This window comes from Carassius gibelio, chromosome B22, assembly GCF_023724105.1.
Source record: "Carassius gibelio isolate Cgi1373 ecotype wild population from Czech Republic chromosome B22, carGib1.2-hapl.c, whole genome shotgun sequence".
NCBI classification, from domain to species: domain Eukaryota; kingdom Metazoa; phylum Chordata; class Actinopteri; order Cypriniformes; family Cyprinidae; genus Carassius; species Carassius gibelio.
Genome location: NC_068417.1, coordinates 30,154,713 through 30,175,700, shown reverse-complemented (window position 1 = coordinate 30,175,700; position 20,988 = coordinate 30,154,713). Strand labels below are relative to the sequence as shown.

Below are 20,988 nucleotides of genomic sequence, written 5' to 3'. Positions count from 1 at the left end.
AAACAAAAATGTTTCATTTAGGTGATTCTAATTTGTTTGCACCTCAGGTGACCTCCAGGTGTCTACACTATCAAAAAAGTACTAAAAATACCATTATTAGCATGTTTTTTTTTTATGTTGTTGACATTTTAACATGGTAATACAATTTACTTTGAGACACGGTTATAGGCCTGAGGGTATTTTTGTAGTGCCTTATATCATAGTACATGAAAATATGAATCATTCAGTACCATTAGACTACTTTTTGTTGGGCTAATTTGCACAGAAACATCTTAACAAAAAGTTGGCGATCGATACAGAAATCCAGCTGCAACCTTTTTTTTAAAGAAATCTTTAAAGTAAGCCTTTAAAAGTAAGACTTTAAAGTAAGCAATGTTAGAATGTTTTTCTCATGTATTTTTCTTCTTGTTTTACAAGCAAAGTGAGAGTTGAGTTGAGGATAGCTTATGACAAGACACATGGACCGATGTCAGAGTTTTCACGTCGTGAGCACGACGTCGTCACGTACTGTACGTCTCCGTGGGGGGCGGGGCCACACAGCAGGGCGGGATCGACTAATACAGTATTCTGCGAGAGAGAGAGAGAGAGAGAGAGAGAGAGAGAGAGAGACCACATCTGGAGGAAAATAAAGAATCATCATTTAATGTCCCCCACCCTCTGTCTTATTCTCCTCCCTCTCCCTCCGTCTGTTTTTCTGACTGAGGAAGGATTCGGGAGACAGTAGACAGGCGTCGTAAGCAAACGATGCTCCTTTGAAATGTATTTATTTTAGAACGATTTGTCGCAACTTCCCGACAATTTATCCAAACAGCTACAGTTTGCGTTTCTGGAGTAAGTATCGCCCGTCGTGTCCTGCGTGAGTTGGAAACGGTGAGCTGGATCCAGGAGTGTTTTTGATGAAGACATTCCCTCAGCGTTAAACGCACCGCGCGCGCTTCAGCCGTCACGTATTTCGGAATCAGACGGAGCGTCTTCATCGAGGTAACGTTAAACCCGGCGCGCGCATCTTGACAAACACAATCTGTATCAGCTCACGTCTAGAGAAAAAAAAACTGTGTGTGTGTGTGTGTGTGTTATTTTGCGAAAGTTTTATCCAGACAGTGTGACCCAGTTTCTTTAACGTTGAATAGATCGAATAGCACACACCAAGGAATAGGTTTGTAAACAGAGTTCACCATAAACAGGGACCACCTTGTGTTATATAACTTCTGCTACAGGTGTGAACGGAGGACACCTGAGTGCGTGGGTGGGACTGGGAGGTTATTAGTGTCTCAGATGCTGTAATATCATGTCACTTTAAGAGTACTTGATGCTGATTGGTCAATCCTGACATTCCGCGGTCAAACACTTTTGTGGCTTGAGCACTATTTTTTATTTGACATCGTGTCACTGGATTTTCATTTATGCTAGTTTACTTGTTTGTATTAGTCTGCAGCCATTATTGCACATGTTTCATGTTTATTTTTTTACGCAGTGAAATATGTTAAAATTTCGCAATTTACTGTCTGGAGTTAATTATCTTAAAATTAACTCTTTCAGCTTGATACAAGACGCCTACGTTTCATATCCTGATTGGCTTTATCTCGGGGCAAATAAGAGCCCATCCTGCATTATTGTGTTATTTTTATAATCTTTCATAGCCATTTAACGTTAAACTAGTTAGCTTGCTAACTTAACACCTTCAGCATGATACAAGACCCTTATGTCTTGGGGTTTATTTTATTTTTATGTCGCAGCAAACCAATGATATCATGTCAGAGCTAATCAGAAAAGCTTTTCCTAAACCATTTAATGTTAAATTAGTAGGCTACATTGTTAGCTTGCTAATTTAACCCCTTCAGCATGAAACAAGACCCCTATGTTTCATGACCTAATGGGGTTTATTTTGTATTTATGTCAGGGTCAGATAAGATCCCATCCCTCGCTATTATGATATCCTGTTCTAAGCTAATCAGAAGATTTTTTCATAAACCATTTAATGTTAAACCACTTGGCTAAATTGTGAGCTTGTTAACTTAACCCCTTCAGTATGATACAAGAGCCTTATGTCTTGGGATTTATTTTATTTTTATGTCACAGCAAACTAAGATCTAAACCTGCATTGTGATATTTTGTCAGAGTTTATCAGAAAACCTTTTCATAACTATTCAGTGTTAAACTAGTAGGCTAAATTGTTAGCTTGCTAACTTAACCCCTTCAGCATGATACAAGACCCTTATGTTTCTTGACCTAATGGGGTTTATTTTGCATTCATATCGGGGCCAAATAAGATCCCAACCTGCACTGTTGTGATATCAAGTCTGAGCTAATTAGAAAAGCTTTTCATAAACCATTTAATGTTTAACTATTTGGCTAAATTATTAGCTTGCTAACTTAACCCCTTCAGCATGTTACAAGACCCTTATATCTTGGGGTTTATTTTATTTTTTATGTCGCAGCAAACTAAGATCTCATTCTGCATTGTGATATTTTGTCAGAGCTTATCAGAAAACCATTTCATAACCATTCAACATTAAACTAGTATGCTAAATTGTTAGCTTGCTAACTTAACCCTTTCAGCATGATACAAGACCTTTATGTTTTGTGTCTTGATGGGATTTATTTTGCAGTTATGTCAGGACCAAATAAGATTCCATCCCTCGCTATTGTGACATCATGTCGTGGCTAATCAGAAAATCTTTTTGTATAGGGTGACCATATGAGCCATTTTCCCAGGACGTGTCCTTGCCAGGATTTTTATATTGCCTAAAATATCCAGATTTTCCAGATCCACGACTGGTTAATTATGTAACATACCTGCATGTTATTGGTCAAACTACTTTTGATGTTTTAGGCAATATAGAAATCCTGGCAAGGACGCGTCGTGGGAAAATGGCTCATATGGTCACCCTATTTTTGTAACCATTTAACATTAAGCTAGTTGGCTAAATTGTTAGCCTGCTAACTTAACCCCTTACAGCATGATAAAAGACCCTTCTATTTTGTGTTCTGATGGGGTTTATTTCAATTTTATCTCAGGGCAAAATAAGATCGCACCCTGCATTATTGTGATACCTTGTCATAGCAAATCAGGAAAGCATTTTGCAACTATTTAACATTAAGCTAGTAGCCTAAATTGTTAGCCTGGTAACTGAAAACAGCCTGTTTACATTTGACCACTGTAGCTCCAGTAACATGGTGTAAATATGTAATTTTAAAGACGGATTATGAATACATACACCATATTTCATTTTTCGCTAATGACAACAACAAAGTACAATGGGTCATACAGTTTTAAGGACCTAAATCAAGTCTAATTATTTTTTCATGTTTTTTATATATTCACATTTTTATTTGCAAACTATTTTGTATGCCATCTACCTTTACTAAGGTTCATTAACGCTTGCATATCACAAAGAGGCATGCAAATAATGAAGATTGGAGTCTACCGAATGTACATTTAGAAATCGCTTATTGAAAATCCCCTACTAATCCGAATATGTGGGTGTTTGCCGTGTCCAGCTCAGTGTTTATGGTGGTTATGGCAGTACTTTGGGAGGTTCTCGGTGCAATGCCAAGCTCAGTCCTGATGCAACAAACTGCAACATTAACAGAGGGTCTGAGGAATGGATTGAGAGACAGATTTTGGATGAATGTGTGGCTGAGGGAGCATGCATATGAATGTTTCAGTGGGTCGTCAGACACTGTTTGCTGCGATTGCTGAGGGATGTGTGGGTCATACTTCAGTTTTGACTTATAATGTGGGCTTCACTTTTGCGTTGGGGATCGTTGGGTTCGCTGGAGAGAATGGGTGAGGACAGACAGAAGGGAGAGATGAAACCACACATTCTTTTCTTGTGAAACACCAACCACCAATGGCTGCTTCTGGAATGCTTCATCTCCATTAGCTCCTTATTTAACTTTACCTATACAAGGATGCCTTGTACATTAACACACGATATTGAGCAATATATCTGTTCATTTCCAAAAGAAACTCCTGAGCTCCCTCTTTCCTTTTTTTCTTCATCAACCCTTACGTCTCATTCTATTTTCTCAATCTGTCCCCCCTTTGGCTTGAGTTTGAGGTTGGACAGAGTTCCTGGAGGCCTTTGCAAATCATGATCCAAGGGGAGGAGGATAGGCATGGAAAAAGAGACCGAGAGAGGAGAGAAATATGAGAGCGCCAGAAGGGAGAAAATGATGTCTGAAAAATGTTCGAATTGCACTTAATCCACACCGTCCATTTGATTCTCAGCCGCGACCGTTCTCCCAGACTTCCTGGAGAAACTGTGCACAATTGGGTCCACAGCTGGTTCTTGTTATTGTTTATGAGCTTGGCACTCTCTTTGCATTTTTAATGTACACTTAAAAGCGCAGTGGAAACAAATTGGGTGAATCTGCTGTGGCCAGAGGAATGTGTGTGTGTGTGTGTGTGTGTGTGTGTGTCTGGATGACAGACTATACAGCGGGAGAAGAAGGAATGGGAATTTTAGAGGAGGGGAGGCTGTGTTGACCTTGTCCTGTTGCCAGACGCAGGGGGTGGAAAGTGAAGGAGCGATGAAGAAAGTGAGAGAGGGAGCGATGTGGCGCTCATTGCCTTCTGTAGGATGTTGTTGTTTCTTCCTCATCAGTGACTCATTATTTAGCTGTGTTTTGTTCTCCACCCTCATCCTGTTGTGTTTTTTTAAGAGGGTCTTCAGAAAATCAAAGCGAGAAAATCCAAAAAAAAATAAAAAGAATAAATAAAAAAGTTAACAGTAAGAAAGAAAACCCAAATATGCTCATAGTATTATATTGCTGTAAATTATTATTTGTCACTGAAAAAAAATAAAATACATAAACGTACATCATTTACATGACATATGACATATAAACCATGATTTGATAAAAAAAAAAAATATATATATATATATATATATATATATATAGCAATTTAAATGGTTAAATAAATTTACCAATAAAGTTCATAGATTAGACTATTAATTTTATACGAAATATATAATTTCAAATGCCACTTTTAATATAGATTGTACAGTATTGTTCAAAATAATAGCAGTACAATGTGACTAACCAGAATAATCAAGGTTTTTCGTATATTTTTTTATTGCTACGTGGCAAACAAGTTACCAGTAGGTTCAGTAGATTCTCAGAAAACAAATGAGACCCAGCATTCATGATATGCACGCTCTTAAGGCTGTGCAATTGGACAATTAGTTGAATTAGTTGAAAGGGGTGTGTTCAAAAAAATAGCAGTGTGGCATTCAATCACTGAGGTCATCAATTTTGTGAAGAAACAGGTGTGAATCAGGTGGCCCCTATTTAAGGATGAAGCCAACACTTGTTGAACATGCATTTGAAAGCTGAGGAAAATGGGTCCATCAAGACATTGTTCAGAAGAACAGCGTACTTTGATTAAAAAGTTGATTAGAGAGGGGAAAACCTATAAAGAGGTGCAAAAAATGATAGGCTGTTCAGCTAAAATGATCTCCAATGCCTTAAAATGGAGAGCAAAACCAGAGAGACGTGGAAGAAAACGGAAGACAACCATCAAAATGGATAGAAGAATAACCAGAATGGCAAAGGCTCAGCCAATGATCACCTCCAGGATGATCAAAGACAGTCTGGAGTTACCTGTAAGTACTGTGACAGTTAGAAGACGTCTGTGTGAAGCTAATCTATTTTCAAGAATCCCCCGCAAAGTCCCTCTGTTAAAAAAAAGGCATGTGCAGAAGAGGTTACAATTTGCCAAAGAACACATCAACTGGCCTAAAGAGAAATGGAGGAACATTTTGTGGACTGATGAGAGTAAAATTGTTCTTTTTGGGTCCAAGGGCCACAGGCAGTTTGTGAGACGACCCCCAAACTCTGAATTCAAGCCACAGTACACAGTGAAGACAGTGAAGCATGGAGGTGCAAGCATCATGATATGGGCATGTTTCTCCTACTATGGTGTTGGGCCTATTTATCACATACCAGGGATCATGGATCAGTTTGCATATGTTAAAATACTTGAAGAGGTCATGTTGCCCTATGCTGAAGAGGACATGCCCTTGAAATGGTTGTTTCAACAAGACAATGACCCAAAACACACTAGTAAACGGGCAAAGTCTTGGTTCCAAACCAACAAAATTAATGTTATGGAGTGGCCAGCCCAATCTCCAGACCTTAATCCAATTGAGAACTTGTGGGGTGATATCAAAAATGCTGTTTCTGAAGCAAAACCAAGAAATGTGAATGAATTGTGGAATGTTGTTAAAGAATCATGGAGTGGAATAACAGCTGAGAGGTGCCACAAGTTGGTTGACTCCATGCCACACAGATGTCAAGCAGTTTTAAAAAACTGTGGTCATACAACTAAATATTAGTTTAGTGATTCACAGGATTGCTAAATCCCAGAAAAAAAAAATGTTTGTACAAAATAGTTTTGAGTTTGTACAGTCAAAGGTAGACACTGCTATTTTTTTGAACACACCCCTTTCAACTAATTGCCCAATTGCACAGCCTTAAGAGCGTGCATATCATGAATGCTGGGTCTTGTTTGTTTTCTGACAATCTACTGAACCTACTGGTAACTTGTTTGCCACGTAGCAATAAAAAATATACTAAAAACCTTGATTATTCTGGTTAGTCACATTGTACTGCTATTATTTTGAACAATACTGTATATTATTAACATAAATAATTACAAAAAATATATAATAGTAACAATATTATTTATGTATTTGTTTGCCACCAAATTAAATGGTTAAATAAATACATTTTAAAACAAATCACAGAAATTAATGTCATGTTGTTTCAAATGTGAAGTTTTTTAAAATATAAATTATTACTCGCAATATTTCATATTTGGGGATTCATGCAATTAAAAAAATTCATGCACTCCATATTTTCTTTTTCTGGCTCTTTCTCACGCCAGACACTGGGATTGCAGGCAAAATAATGGGATTGCATCACTGAGTTTGGAAGGAGGGAGAGAAAGAGGAAAGGAATGATCACCCACAGCTTTTCGCTGTGAGTCAACAAAAGGAGGTAAAGGGCCAGGATTTCAGACACTTGCAGATGTGGAGGAATGAGAAACAGAATAGAGAAACAGTGATCTTGTGTGTCTGTGTGGAGAACATAATCATAAAGGTAGATAGGTATTTCTCTCCAAAATAAAAGAAAAGAACAGGTTTATTCTATCATTTGGACATTTTGGCACTTTTCCTCATTGTCCTCACAAAAACACCACCTCACAGTCACCAAGGTTGGACACATTGTAAAGCTGCCACTCGAAATCCATTTAAAACCTGTTGAATGATACTGTGGTGTTTGTAGCACAGTATGTCTCAGTGTTAGCGTGTATATAAAGCCCAGAAAGTAAGGGTGGAGCTCGAGGAAGAAGTTAGATTGAAAACAAACCCCCAAGCCAGAGAGTGAGAGTGAGGGAGGGATGGAGTCGAGGGGAAGTGTTCAGCACTCAAACCTTTTGCAATACTGTGTAATATCACATAGAGGGAATCAGAGGAATGAGGAAAAGAAAGCATGCAGGAGCTGAAAATGAAAAGCCACAAGTGTTTGCTCGGAGATCAACATTTCAGCTCTGGGAATGTTCTCTGTAAGAAGAAAAAAAACATAACTTTTGGTCATGATGAATGTGGGGGTGTGTTTAAGGTGCAGTACTTCCTCATTCCCATGTAACTGAAGAAAATAATTATATGGTTAGATGAATGTTTATGTAATGCACTTTTTCACTTGTAGTTATACATTTTATGAAGTTACTCACACACAGGCCATCCAAAATGTATCTAAAATGTTTCTTTCTTTTTTTTTTTTTGATTTTGAGAAATTTTGCATTATATAACTTGCCCCAGCAATAGATCCTCTGCAGTGAATGGGTGCCGTCAATGGTTTGAGGTTAAAATGCCTTGATGGATTTGTTTATTACAACATTCAGCTTTTCACTTCACAAGATGTTAACTGATGGACTGGACTGATGTGGATTATTGTGATGTTTTTATCAGCTGTTTGAAATCTAATTCTGACGGCACCCATTCACCGCAAAGGATCCCTTGGTGAGCAAGTGATGTAATGCTACATTTCTCCAAATTAGTTTTGATGATCAAACAAACACTTTGTTGGATGGCATTGTATATTTTCAGCAAATCTTCATTTTTGGTTGAACTATTTCTTTAAACATTTTGAATTATTGATTTATTTATTTCTGCAAAATAGTAAAGAACTTAAATCTTGGCACTAAACCTGAAAATGATGAGTGTTGGGGAAAGTTACTTTTTAAAGTAATGCATTACAATATTGTAAAAAGTAACTCATTACTTGCTACTTTTTGGAAAGTAAATACTTAAAAGCAAATACTCACTAAATAAATGGGAAAACAAAGTCAGTTGCATTACTTATATGAAAAAAATAACGCAGATACATTTTTGTAAGTTTGTAAGTAATGCATTACTTTACTACTAACTTGAAAAAAGTAATCTGATTACGTAACTCGCGTTAGTCTACTATAGTAATGCGTTTATAATTAGCAACCAGAATTTTAACTATGGTGCATTCCTAATTTCACCTAGTGTCTTAGACTTTTGGACCCTAATAATTGTACATATATGTGAAGCCAGAAGCCCAGTCTTCATCAGCTTTTCCTCTGCATCACAGAAAGAAACCGGGAAGAGAGGAAAAGAATGTAGGAAAGCAAAGAACCCAGATCTATATATCTCTGTAATGCATTCTGCATGTTTTGACTGCAGTGTGGTGCTGGTGTGATGAACTGCTTGTGTGTGTGTGTGTGTGTGTGTGTGTGCGTGACTTGTCTAGCAGAAAGAAATTTAAATGACTTGCAGTTGCTGAAGTGAACGTGGAGCTGCACGTGTGTGGGAGTACGTATGTGTGTGTGAGGGAGAGAGAGAGAGAGGGTATTTCCTTCTACAAAATAAGCTGCAAAAGCTGTCAGTGTTGGTGCCACTGTGAAGAGACGTAATGGATTTTTTTTTTTCAATATATACAGTTTATATAACATGGTTTGATTTTCTCAGGCTGGGATTCAAAGCCATGCTGTCGCTGGACGAGCCCCTGGACTTGAAGATACCCTCTGGCCGTGACAGGACACTCAGAACGTCCATCTGTGCCCCACTGCACTTTTCTCGGGCTCGAATATCCCGCGCATTGCACAAGGCCAAAAGCCCTGGTTAGTCAACAGACCACACAAACCACTACATGACTAAACTATAGATGAAACATATAACACAACGGTTATAAAATGCATACAGTCATATATGTTTCAATGGAATGATAATGCGATTTATGAGATTAATTATTTAGTCACTTTTTTCATTCTTGCAATGAATCAGAGTTTTCTAACATTCAGCTGAATGGTATCTTGATTCGTTCCTGAATCAGACAGCGTGTTTTAACAAATTGGTTCAATGAATGATTCAATGCCTCGCTCATAAAGACCTCAGTTCCTGAATGAATCAGCTCTTTTGAATTAAATGTTGAAAGAACGATCAAATGACAGGTGGATGTATCCAAAAAAAAAGTTGTTCACTGTATAGGCACTTCTTTTGAATAAATAATTCCTTTGCAACTGTTAAAAAAGTTTGTAATATATAATATGAATATGTGTAGTATGAATGTAAATCAGACGTACTGCATTTGTCTTATTATTATTGTATATTTATTTACCAACAATTGAGTCATTTCACTGGCATTACAACTACTCTCCTGTAGCCTCATAAATGTTCATAAGAGGCACAAATGTAACCCTGGACCACAAAACCAGTCTTAAGTCGCTGGGGTATATTTTTTGCAACAAAAAAAAAAGTATATTTTATAGATTTTTCTTTCATGCAAAAAGTCATTAGTATATGAAGTAAAGATCATGTTCCATGAAGATATTTTGTAACTTTCCTATTGTAAATATATCAAAACTTTATTTTTGATTAGTAATATGCATGGCTAAGATTTCATTTGGACAACTTTAAAGGCGATTTTCTCAGTATTTAGATTTTTTTGCACCCTCAGATTCCAGATATTCAAATAGTTGTATCATGACCGATCCTAACAAACCATACATCAATGGAAAGCTTATTTATTCAGCTTTCAGATAGTCAGAAAACTGACACTTAAGACTGGTTGTGTGGTCCAGGGTCACAAATCAAAATCTGTTCCTCAGGGGTTTTGAACAAATTAGTTGAATGAGTGATTCAATGACATACTCAAAAATACTTGTTCCATTCCTAAATTAGTTGGTGTGCTTGAACAAATTGATTCAATGAATTATTCAAAAACACACTTATTGTGACTAGAGCCCTAGATTTCAGCCTGGGCATAATGGCCTTTTTTTTTTTTACACCCCTAGGTCCGGGCTTCGGGACGATTTTCACATTATAGTTCTTCTTTTAGGCTTCTCCAGTAGCATTAGCGAGCACAAGTGCTTTCAGCGCAGCTGGAAGAGATCAGTGTTCAAATGCACACAATAGGCTAAAGCTTGCCGCAAAGCACTGGCAAAAGTAATAGCATGAATGTGTCGGGGGAAATATTAAACAGCTATTTGAATTATTTATTCAGTCAGTGTCGTAGGGATGAAGTTGCCAATCCTGACTCACCATCTCCTCATTGGACGTGCCTTTAGAGAAAAATGCATCTTTACGGATTACGTAATGAAAGAGATTTTGCTTTCGATTTGTTTTATTTCGTTAAGCAGTAATTAAAATTTTTCCATAGATATATTTATTATGTCTGTGAGGCATGTCATCACTGAGTTTCGGTTCAATTTTGTAATGCACTCCAGTTCAAGACCAAGACAGCAGAAAGCGCATCATGTTTGTTTTCTTTATTTTATAAAAGCACAACATTTTGATGATGTTGTGAGTGCACACAAATAAAAGTAGACCCTTTACAGTTCCAAATGATGTATTACTCTTACTTTAATGAGCAAAAATGACGACATATTTTAAGTTGTTTCCACAGAAAAAAAATGCAAGTGGTCACGTTGAGTGCACTTTAGTTTCCACTCTTAGTACAAACGCTTGGATATGCATGTAACAGCGCACATTTTTCTAGGTTTAACATTTAAACTAACATTGTTATATCCTTGAACTGTTTTATATCTATAGATTTTAGTCATGATGATTTGACAAGTGTAAATTGATCACACATAGGTTACGATCAACTCACTGTCTGCCACAAAAACTTCTTCTAAATTAACTTAATAAAAAACTAAAACCTTATATCTAACAAACAAAAAATACTCCAGTAGTATAAACAGTAGTATAAGCTGTTTTGGGAGAAGGGGGAAAAAAGACACAGGCCGGGCTGGGCAAGGGACTATATTTGAGGCCCGGTCAGGGACTTTACATTCAGGGCGTAACAGTGTAACTAAAGAAAAAGTCATTAGAAACCATCACAAATCTGTAGTCTGACAGTCAATAGCAGACTCAGTTGTACAGAAACTAACCTAATTTCTTCTTATCTCCAGATGCAGCTGACAAGGACATGTCAGATTCTTCATCGTCCATGGTGGTAGATCTGAGTCTGTCTCCATCTTCCTCTCCCTCACCACCCTCTCCCATAGACAGCGGCGCTAGCTGGAGTCCCACAGCGCCTCTTTTGGCCTCGGTGAGTAACTTAAAGTATACATCAAACTCTGCCACATTTTTCGAATGGTTCAGTTGATTTGGAACAATATTGTTAAATGATTGTGTATATATATACAGGGGTGCACATAATTTTTTTCAGCCTGGTTCTCATATGAGAACCTGGAGATTTGGTTTGGTCCTCACATTGCATATAACGTGAACCATTAAATATAACTATAATTTTTTTTTTTTTAATAATAGTTATAATATTATAGCACTTTATTTTTTTTTATTTATTTTTTTAATAAAATTATAGTTAATAAACTAAATAATAGTGTGTGATAATATTATTAAAAATAAAAGGCAGTACTAATATTAAAAGCCTAGATGTATTTTTACTCTAGTTGCCATTAACTAGCATCTGTTTTTGTGGTAAATGGATTTAAATGATTCTGATCACTTTAAATAATCAAAGTATAATTTCTGAGATGAACATCATCTCAGCTGTTTTTAGCTTTCTTTTTAGAATTTCTTTGACAAAAAAAATGTAATTTATATTTTGAAGATATATTTATATATATATATAATATATTGCAGATATGTTCACTGAATATAAACCTAACAGTTTAGAAACACACAGTTTTGGGTTCACACAAAACAAGGGGAGTCCACCTTTAGTTACTATGCCGCCTATGTATTTGATGTAAAATCATTTTCTATATTTAACTGTTTAAATTCATTTTAAATAAGTCCATTTTTAAATAATTTCCGAATTTTTCAATTTGCTTGTTTTTATTTTACTTTATTATTTTACTTTATTTTATGTTAAGCACTTTGAATTACCATTGTGTACAAAATGTGCTAAATAAATAAACTTGTACACATTAACATTATACACCATTAACATAATTCAGTTCCCCTCCACATTAATATATTTCAGTTCAATCTCACACGGTGTCCTAATCTGAACCCTTTTCTAGGATCAAAAATTGAGGGTAGGTTTGGGAACATGTCAGGACTTGTTCGGCCACGAGGTGGTCTCTTACCTCCCAACCAAGATGAGTCAGAAATGAACTGTTGATACATAAGCTCTTCTACTTCCTCAGGAATCTGAAAGCACCATGTACCACGAGGACAGCTCCTCTCCTCCTCCAGGTTTTCAGTTCTTTCTGCCGATTGGTGCAGAGGGTCCCCTGCGCCTGCCCTCCTCGATGCTGATTGGGCAGCACTCCCCTGAGCCCTCGAGCGATGAACAGCTGGCCTGCCGCTGGCTAAAAGTGAGTGAGGGAGAGCTGGTATTAGTCTTGAGCCATGATGATGAGGTTGAAGACTAAATTAAATTCATTCCATAATATGTTTCCAAGTGAAAAAAAGTACATATATTAATAGAGGAAATATTGTAACACTAAAATGAGTTAGACTTACTTAAAAGAAAGACCTGAACCATGTTTAGAGACTGGAATATAATAGAGACCAAGTAAAAAACTTCCTAGAAACCAATTAACAATGCACTAAATTCACTCCAAACACTTTAAAAAAAAGTACATCACAAACTTGTATCCGTTTCTTTCTTGTGCTGAACACAGAAGAAGATATTTTGAAGAATGTGCTGACGGTAGCCATTCACTTCCATAATATGGAAAAAAAATACGATGTAAGTCAATGGCTACCATCAAAATGGCTTCTTCTGTGCTCTGCAGAACAAATAATTAAAATAAAATAATCAAACAAGTTTGGAACCGCTTGAGAGTGAGTAAACTATTCCTTTAAGTGCATGATGTTAGAAATTAAAAGATCTATTTATCATCTATTCATTTTGTGCTCTTTATCTTCCTCCCTGCTCCTCCTACACTCTCTGTCTTTACTGTGTAGTGCCATCTGCTGTTCGAGAGCCTGCAGGATCTGGTGGACCATGTGAATGACTCGCATGTGAAACCAGAGAAGAATTCAGGATACTGCTGCCACTGGGAGGGCTGTGCGCGCAAAGGAAGAGGCTTTAATGCCAGGTCAGAAAACATACATGCATTCATAGGATTTAAGCACAAAGCAGTTAGAATTCCACCCACTCCAAGATATTGAGAAATTTTCAAACCTGTCTGATGTTTGCTCTTGAATGGTTTGCATACAGTATATAAGCATTAACCCGGGATCCATTTGTTTAACGCAGGTACAAGATGCTGATTCATATCCGTACTCATACCAACGAGAAACCTCATCACTGCCCTACCTGCCACAAGAGCTTCTCACGCCTGGAGAACCTGAAAATACACACCCGATCACACACAGGTGAGGGGAAAAGCAGAAAAAAACTGAAAAAAAAATGCAAACACAGATATGGTACACACATAAAATCCAATTTAAAATCTGATTGGCTGTCAGTGTTTTTAACGCTCATCAGCTCGAAAAAAACAACTGAAAGAAATTCCAACAATATCGTTCTATGCTATTCGCTATTAGTTTATTAATTGATATTTTTAGTTATCATCCTCGTTTTGAATGGGCATTTTGACTTTTATTGTTTGTTTTTTATGCAAGCGTGACCTTAATACCAAAATACCAGTACTTTTTTCACACATCCTCATTTTCCCACACACAATGAGACAAGTCTCTACAGGCCTGTGCCGCCGGGTTGTGACTGTCTGATTTCAGCATTCCTCTGGTACAGCCTTTGATTATCTCTTGCTCTTCTGCCCTCTCAGGAGAGAAGCCGTACATCTGTCCTTACGAAGGCTGCAACAAGCGCTACTCGAACTCCAGCGACCGCTTCAAACACACGCGCACACACTATGTGGATAAACCCTACTGCTGCAAAATGGTGGGCTGTCTGAAGCGCTACACTGACCCCAGCTCTCTCCGCAAGCACATCAAGGCCCACGGCCACGCCGTAGTGCAGGAACGCGCCGCCCAGCCCAGAACCAGCAGGCTGGAATCAGATGGTGCCTCATTGATGGATGGCCGACGGATCGATCGTTCTTACCCAGGAGGGGCTCGTTTCGTCTTACCGGGTGCGGCGACAACCTTATTTGGGGCTCACGCCTTCGCCGGGGCCCTTGGCAATTACCCCCTGGATCTGTCAAGGCTCAGTCCACTTTTAGGAGCCGGGCCGGTGCTGTACCCCAGCTCTGGTGCTCTTGGGCTTGGGAAGGTGCCTATCCTGCACCCTTTGTTGTTGCCGCCATTCGGGCTCGGAGTGGGTCAGGCTGAAAGAGCAGTTGAGGAAGAAGATGATGTTGATGATGAAGATGAAGGCAGGATGGGAGCAGGACGGGGTCCTCATTCATGGGTCGTGATTCCTCCCGGCATGCTGTTCTTGAAACAGATGGCAAGCACGTAAAGAGACTAATGGGACTTGTTCACACTGTGCACCGATCTGATTTGGATTTCAAATCGGATTTCGGTGTCATTTTGCAAGTGCTGAAATCAGTTATGTTATGTCCAACCCCCCAAAACAAAACTACTTAGAAAAATGTTTGTTGAGAGTTCAGATTTTGTTTGGATTTTGAACTGTTCACGAATTTGGTGTGAGTCCCAGTTTGTCTGTTTTCTGTTCACACTACAAAAGCTAAATTGGTTTAACATACCCAAAACAATGCTAACCAAAAACCTTATGGGCCATTCACAATGATAATAACTATAATGTTTTTTAATGAATGAAATTATGTTGTTGGAATCACTTTCAGGACGATCCATTTTTCCAGCTGAGCGTGGAAAATGGATTCATCTTTCCTGAGCTTGAGTATTTAAAGCAACAAGCAAAAAAAGTAGTGTTTACTTTAAATGAACAGAATGGTATTCTTTGTTTATGTGAATGCTAAGATAGTTACTGTTATAGTTATCTTTACGGTTATTGTTCCTGGTGTGTGTTTAAATATTCAAAGGTCATTCAAATGTTGATTATTTTTTCAGTACTTCCTGAGACAGCGACCAATATTCAGGCACCACCTATATTATATAATCAGTATGTCATAAAACACGTCAGAACCTATGTAATGTGATGTTGGCAAAAAATTCCTAGAAGGTGGTGCTTCATAATTATAGTATGCTGATTTACCTAAGAACCTCCTGGAGACTATTTACAGTGACCAAACAGAGAACAGGATGTGTCATTAAAGGCATATGTACAACACACAACTTTAAAATTAAACCGAAAAGCACATGCTACAGTATGAGCCAACAAAGAAACATTATCTCGTGTTCCACAACTCTAGGCCAAATGGGATTATTTAGTAAAACAAAACAAAAATAGAACTCTAAAATAAGAAGTTTTAAATGCTACACATGAATTTGGGCATCACTGTAATGCAAGTATGGAAAAAGAAGACATTCATATTGAGATTACTTTTAAAAGTGTTATTCAGTTTGTGGTCAATGTTAAATTAATATGTTAAATGAGCGTAAGAAAGCAAAGCTAAATCAAAATAATAAAAAATAGGTTAAAATTAATTAAATATCTTTCAAAACGTTACTGATTTTGTTAGTTAAAAACTAAAAATCTGTTATGGTTCGTATCAAAGTGTCAAGCAAATTTTGATCCTAGTATGGTACATTCCTCACAACCAAAAAGTAACTAATTTGGGACATAGCTACATACAAAGCTACATTTTAATAACTTAATCAGCAAAGATGTGCACACTGATTGCTCTAAGTAATCATCAGCTTTAGTTTTTATTATTAGCCATGTAATGGTGCCGCTTTATATTTTATATGTGTTCAACGACGAGACATTGACTGTGTCATATGAAGACATGAGTCCATTTGGACTCAACTGTCTGTTATCCATTATTTAGTTGTGTGGCTAGCGGATTGGTAAACCTTTATGCATGGCTGACCTTTTTCATTTAAGTGTAAAATCGGAGCTTGGGTTTGCATCGGGAACCACATATCTAATGTTGTATAAACTCTGATTTGATATCTGCCATGCATAATGGATAAATGTTAAGACTATGGCCTGTCACGGTCAGCTTGAGTATTACAATGAACTATATTTGCACAGGATATTTTAACGAATTCTTACCAAAACAAAGTGCCTTATATTGTAAGGTTGTTGTTGACGAAATACGATGTATGAAATACATTTGGGGTGTATATTGTCAGTTCATATATGTATATTTTACCAGAGTTAGTTCAATAGGCTTTTATCGTAAATGTTTTTTACACGTTTTCCTGACGTTGAGGCTAATGCCTCGTGAAGTTGAGCTAATGCTAATGTGTCTTAACATAGCACAGGACGTCTGTCAATGTGACAAGAATGAAATGTATGAAATACAGGACTAGTTTGCATAAGTCCAATAAAGAGTGCAATGACTAAAGTGTGTACAGTGGTATTGTTTTGTAGAGGAGATTTAAATGTATTTTTACATTATTTGGTTATTATAATCCGATCAGCTGAAGCCTATTTTGTGTTATTAGTATTACAAATGGCAAAAAAACTTAAAATGTATGGTGTAATTGTGATCTTTTAAAAACAACCATGAAAACTAGCACAGCCCCTCATCCTCAGTGGACGCCTATGTGAGGTTGGAGGGGGTGGGGCCACCTAAAATTTTAAAGCAGATTTAAATCTTAGGTTTTCAGATACAAGGGCCACTGATTGTCCTGAATCCAGATGCACGCAGACCACAACATGGAGGCGAAACACTTAAACAGAAATGGCTGGAAAAGGTAAGCTCACACTTGCTTTTGTCTTCCATGATTTAAAACAAACTATGCTAAAAAAAATAGATATGTAGATATATTATGGTCATCTGATATTTTGTATATGCAATGATGTGGTAAACTGCAACTGCATGGATATGGAAAAATATGCCGAACTGATCATAACTCAAAACTACATTAATTTAAGGACAACTTACAAAACCATGAATGTAACTCTCTTTGTTATATAAAACTATTACACAGCGGATATTTGCACTAAGTGTAAATAGCATTGGATTCGATTTACACTATCATACAGTAAAATAGCAGTACTTTCTGCTATTTAGACTACTTATTGCAAATAGTGGCAATTATCTGCACCTTAGTATGATAGTAAAAAGTTGAAAATTACGCTTAAGGGTCCTGACCAAGCTTCAATATTTGATGAGTTGGGAGTAAGTGAAATTTGGTGAGCCACTAACTAAACATAACTAAAGCTAATGACAGAGTGAGTAAATTCAACAATTTTTTTAAGTAGAGAAGCTTTTTCAGTAAGTCTGCTACAGGAACATATGCACATTAGCAAAGTTTCTGTGAAATGTTTATCACCTAATCATCTATGAAACCACAGAAGTAACTTCAACCAAAAAACCAACAGAAATTCTGCGTGGATTCCTATTAAAATGACGAATTTCAAATATGAAAATTTTAGTTAATCGCTTCATTCTAATGATTCTCTGTGGATAGCGTTGGAAAGTCTTATTGAATCTATTAAATTGTCTACACCATGTAGCGTCTAAAGTTTGTTTTAAACAGTTTATTTCTCTTTCTTTATGTGTAGCGTTGAAAGACTTCGTTTGGTTCATTTATGAACAGATTTATTTAAAACAAACAAAAGATATACAGTCCCTACCATGTTTTCGACTTGATTGTACAGGCTAAATAGAATGTGTTTAATATTTAAATGTAACTGTTTTAAGTTTGATACTGACACTCAATAATTATTGTGTCAGCAAATAAATTGTATTATTTTTTGTTTGTTTTTTGTCTCTCTTCTATGCAGTTTAGGTGCAGATAAAGCTCCATGCAGGTGTCACATTAAAACAGGATTCTTTCTGCTACTTACATTAGTGTTCTTAGTGACTGCCATTACTTACGTCTCTGAATTCTCTTTCAATGCTGTGTTCCCTGACACCTTGTCTAAAAAAGTGCTGAATCAGATACGCTCCTACTATGTGGCGACTGAATACCTGTCTGCCAGAGAAAATCAAACAACATTTTTAACAAACAACAGTGTCCAACAGAGTCCTACACAAACCACAACCTTGTCTGTGAATCATCATGTGGCTCATCCAAGCAACTATCATTTCATCCTAGATGAACCTGATAAATGTAGTCAGTGGGATCCGTTCTTGGTCTTGATGGTCCCTGTGGCCCCCCATCAGCTGGAGGCTCGTAACGCCATCCGCAGCACATGGGGGAATGAAAGCTCAGTGCAGGGAAAAGCAGTGCTGACTCTGTTCTTGGTGGGTTTGACTGGAGGATCTGAAGCTCAACAGCAGCTGGAGGAAGAGAGTCGACAACACAGAGATTTACTGCAGAGCAACTTTGTGGACTCCTACTTCAATCTGACCATAAAGACCATGGTGATCATGGACTGGCTGGCCACTCGTTGTCCTCAAGCAGCTTATGCTATGAAGGTTGATTCTGATATGTACATAAACCTGGAGAACCTGATGACCCTGCTGTTGTCAACCAACACGCCCAGACAGAACTACATCACAGGGTATTTGATGTGGGACCGGCCTGTCGTCAGAGACAAAAACTCTAAATGGTACGTGGCAGAGGAATTGTACCCTGAACAGAAATACCCCACATACCTGCAGGGAATGGGATATGTTTTCTCCAATGACTTGCCAGAAAAATTAGTTGAGGCTTCCAAGGAAATAAAGCCCTTTAACATAGAAGATGCATATGTGGGTGCTTGTCTGAAACAGTTGGGCATTGTACCCTCATTTCCCCCAGACCCTTCTCAATTTAAAGCCTATATGTGGCAATATAAGCGAGAGGATTTTCTCAGTGTTATTACAACAATCCTGAGTTCCCCACAGCAGCTAAAAGATATTTGGAAGGATCTAAAGAGGCCCTCCATAAAACAAATCAGAATGGAATAAATTTGTGGTAGACTGGGGATGTGACCCTACTATTAGATCTTACAGCAGCGTTTGACACAATTGACCATGATATTTTAACTTCACGTTTAGAAAACTATGTTAGTATTTGAGGTATTGTCTTAAATTGGATTAAGTCCTTCTTCCAAAATAGAAGTTTTTCAGTGCAAATGGTGGAATGTACATCGAGCTCAGCGACTTTATCATGCGGTATTCCACAAGGATCTATTTTAGCACCATTCTTTTTTTCTCTTTATATGCTTCCTGTAGGTCAGATCATGAGTAAATATGACGTCTCCTTTCACTGCTACGCAGATAATACTCAGTTGTATCCACCCTTAAAACCAACTGTCCCTGCTGCTGTTGAAAGGCTGGCAGAGTGTCTTGGGGAGATTAAAAGGTGGATGTCTGCAAATTTTTTGTGTCTAAATGAATCAAAAACTGAAATTATTTTATTTGGTCCCTCAGAGTCCACTGAGATATCTAAAATTAATTTGGACACACTATCCCCCTATCTGAGGCTTCAAGTAAAAAACTTAGGCATACTCTGCGATAGTGCACTGAAATTTGATAAACAGATAAATCAAGTAGTCAAAATGATTTTTTTCCAGTTAGGATTAATCTAAAATTAAGCCCTTTGTAACACGGAAGGACTTGGAAAAGATAGTTCATGCATTTATTTTCTCAAGATTGGACTATGGTAATGCATTGTATTATGGTATTCAACAAAAAAGGTTTAAACAGACTGCAACTAGTCCAAAATGCGGCTGCAAGGTTAGCATATTACCCCTGTATTAAGAGAACTACATAGGTTGCCTGTTCTCTATAGGATTAATTTTAAGATACTTTTATTTGTTTTTAAGGCCCTACATGGTAATGCTCTGATATATATAGCTGATCTAATCCAGGTGAATAAACCAAAGAGAGCATTACGCTCCGAGTCATTAAACCTCTTGGTAGTCCCGCGACTAGAAAAATGAGAGGAGATCGCTCTTTTGCAGCCGCTGCTCCCAAGCTGTGGAACAGTTTACCTCCTTATATCAGAGAATGCTTCTCTCTTATAAGAGTTTAAACGACAACTGAAAGCTTACTTTTTCACTTTGGCATTTGATCATTCATGAGTGCTGTGCTAGTGGTGTAATAGGAAATTATTAATGCCGCTTGGATTATAAGGTTGTCTATGGCAATGATTAGAAGTTGGATGTGTTTTTATGAGTGTTCGCTTATTCTATGTACAGCACTGTGGTCAACTTCTGTTGTATTATTGTGTGCTTTATAAATAAATTGAACACTGAACATTTAACTTTATTTGATTTATGAAAGACTGTTAGACAATAGTTGACACAATAAGTGAAATAAAGACTAGAAAATGTAAATCTATTTGTTTGTATACCTCATACAGTAAATAGTTATTTATAAATGTATTTTTTTCTATAATTTTTTCTTATCTTATGATATCGCTGGGGTATATTTATAGCAATAGCCAACAATATATTATATAGGTCAAAATTATAGATTTTTCTTTTATGCTAAAACTCAGTAGGATATTAGGTAAAGATCACGTTCCATTAAGATATTTTGTAAATTGCCTACTGTAAATATATCCAAACTTAATTTTTGATTAGTAATAT

General features: G+C 37.2%; 2 protein-coding genes across 2 annotated transcripts; both read left to right on the top strand.

Annotated features, from left to right (window-relative positions):
• Window positions 1–604: 604 nt before the first annotated feature.
• Window positions 605–16,861, top strand: glis2a (GLIS family zinc finger 2a). The gene is made up of 7 exons (XM_052591171.1): window positions 605–981; window positions 9,009–9,160; window positions 11,453–11,592; window positions 12,659–12,829; window positions 13,425–13,558; window positions 13,720–13,838; window positions 14,252–16,861. Exons 2-7 carry the CDS (start codon window positions 9,025–9,027, stop codon window positions 14,884–14,886), a joined length of 1,335 nt encoding a protein of 444 aa, XP_052447131.1. The 5' UTR covers window positions 605–981; window positions 9,009–9,024; the 3' UTR covers window positions 14,887–16,861.
• A 314-nt stretch (window positions 16,862–17,175) lies between these two features.
• Window positions 17,176–20,839, top strand: LOC127988339 (beta-1,3-galactosyltransferase 1-like). The gene is made up of 2 exons (XM_052591024.1): window positions 17,176–17,213; window positions 18,250–20,839. The coding sequence occupies exons 1-2, from the start codon at window positions 17,176–17,178 to the stop codon at window positions 19,358–19,360; spliced, it is 1,149 nt and encodes a 382-aa protein (XP_052446984.1). The 3' UTR covers window positions 19,361–20,839.
• The last annotated feature ends 149 nt before the right edge of the window (window positions 20,840–20,988 follow it).

What these genes read in the sequence shown, in the direction of transcription:
- glis2a (XM_052591171.1), top strand. Translation starts at nt 9,025, where the DNA reads ATGCTGTCGCTGGACGAGCCCCTGGACTTGAAGATACCCTCTGGCCGT. An exon ending in GCACAAGGCCAAAAGCCCTG is followed by an intron (nt 9,161 to 11,452) that starts GTTAGTCAACAG and finishes TCTTATCTCCAG; the next exon opens with ATGCAGCTGACAAGGACATG. An exon ending in GGAAGAGGCTTTAATGCCAG is followed by an intron (nt 13,559 to 13,719) that starts GTCAGAAAACAT and finishes TGTTTAACGCAG; the next exon opens with GTACAAGATGCTGATTCATA.
- LOC127988339 (XM_052591024.1), top strand. Translation starts at nt 17,176, where the DNA reads ATGGAGGCGAAACACTTAAACAGAAATGGCTGGAAAAG. An exon ending in AACAGAAATGGCTGGAAAAG is followed by an intron (nt 17,214 to 18,249) that starts GTAAGCTCACAC and finishes TCTTCTATGCAG; the next exon opens with TTTAGGTGCAGATAAAGCTC.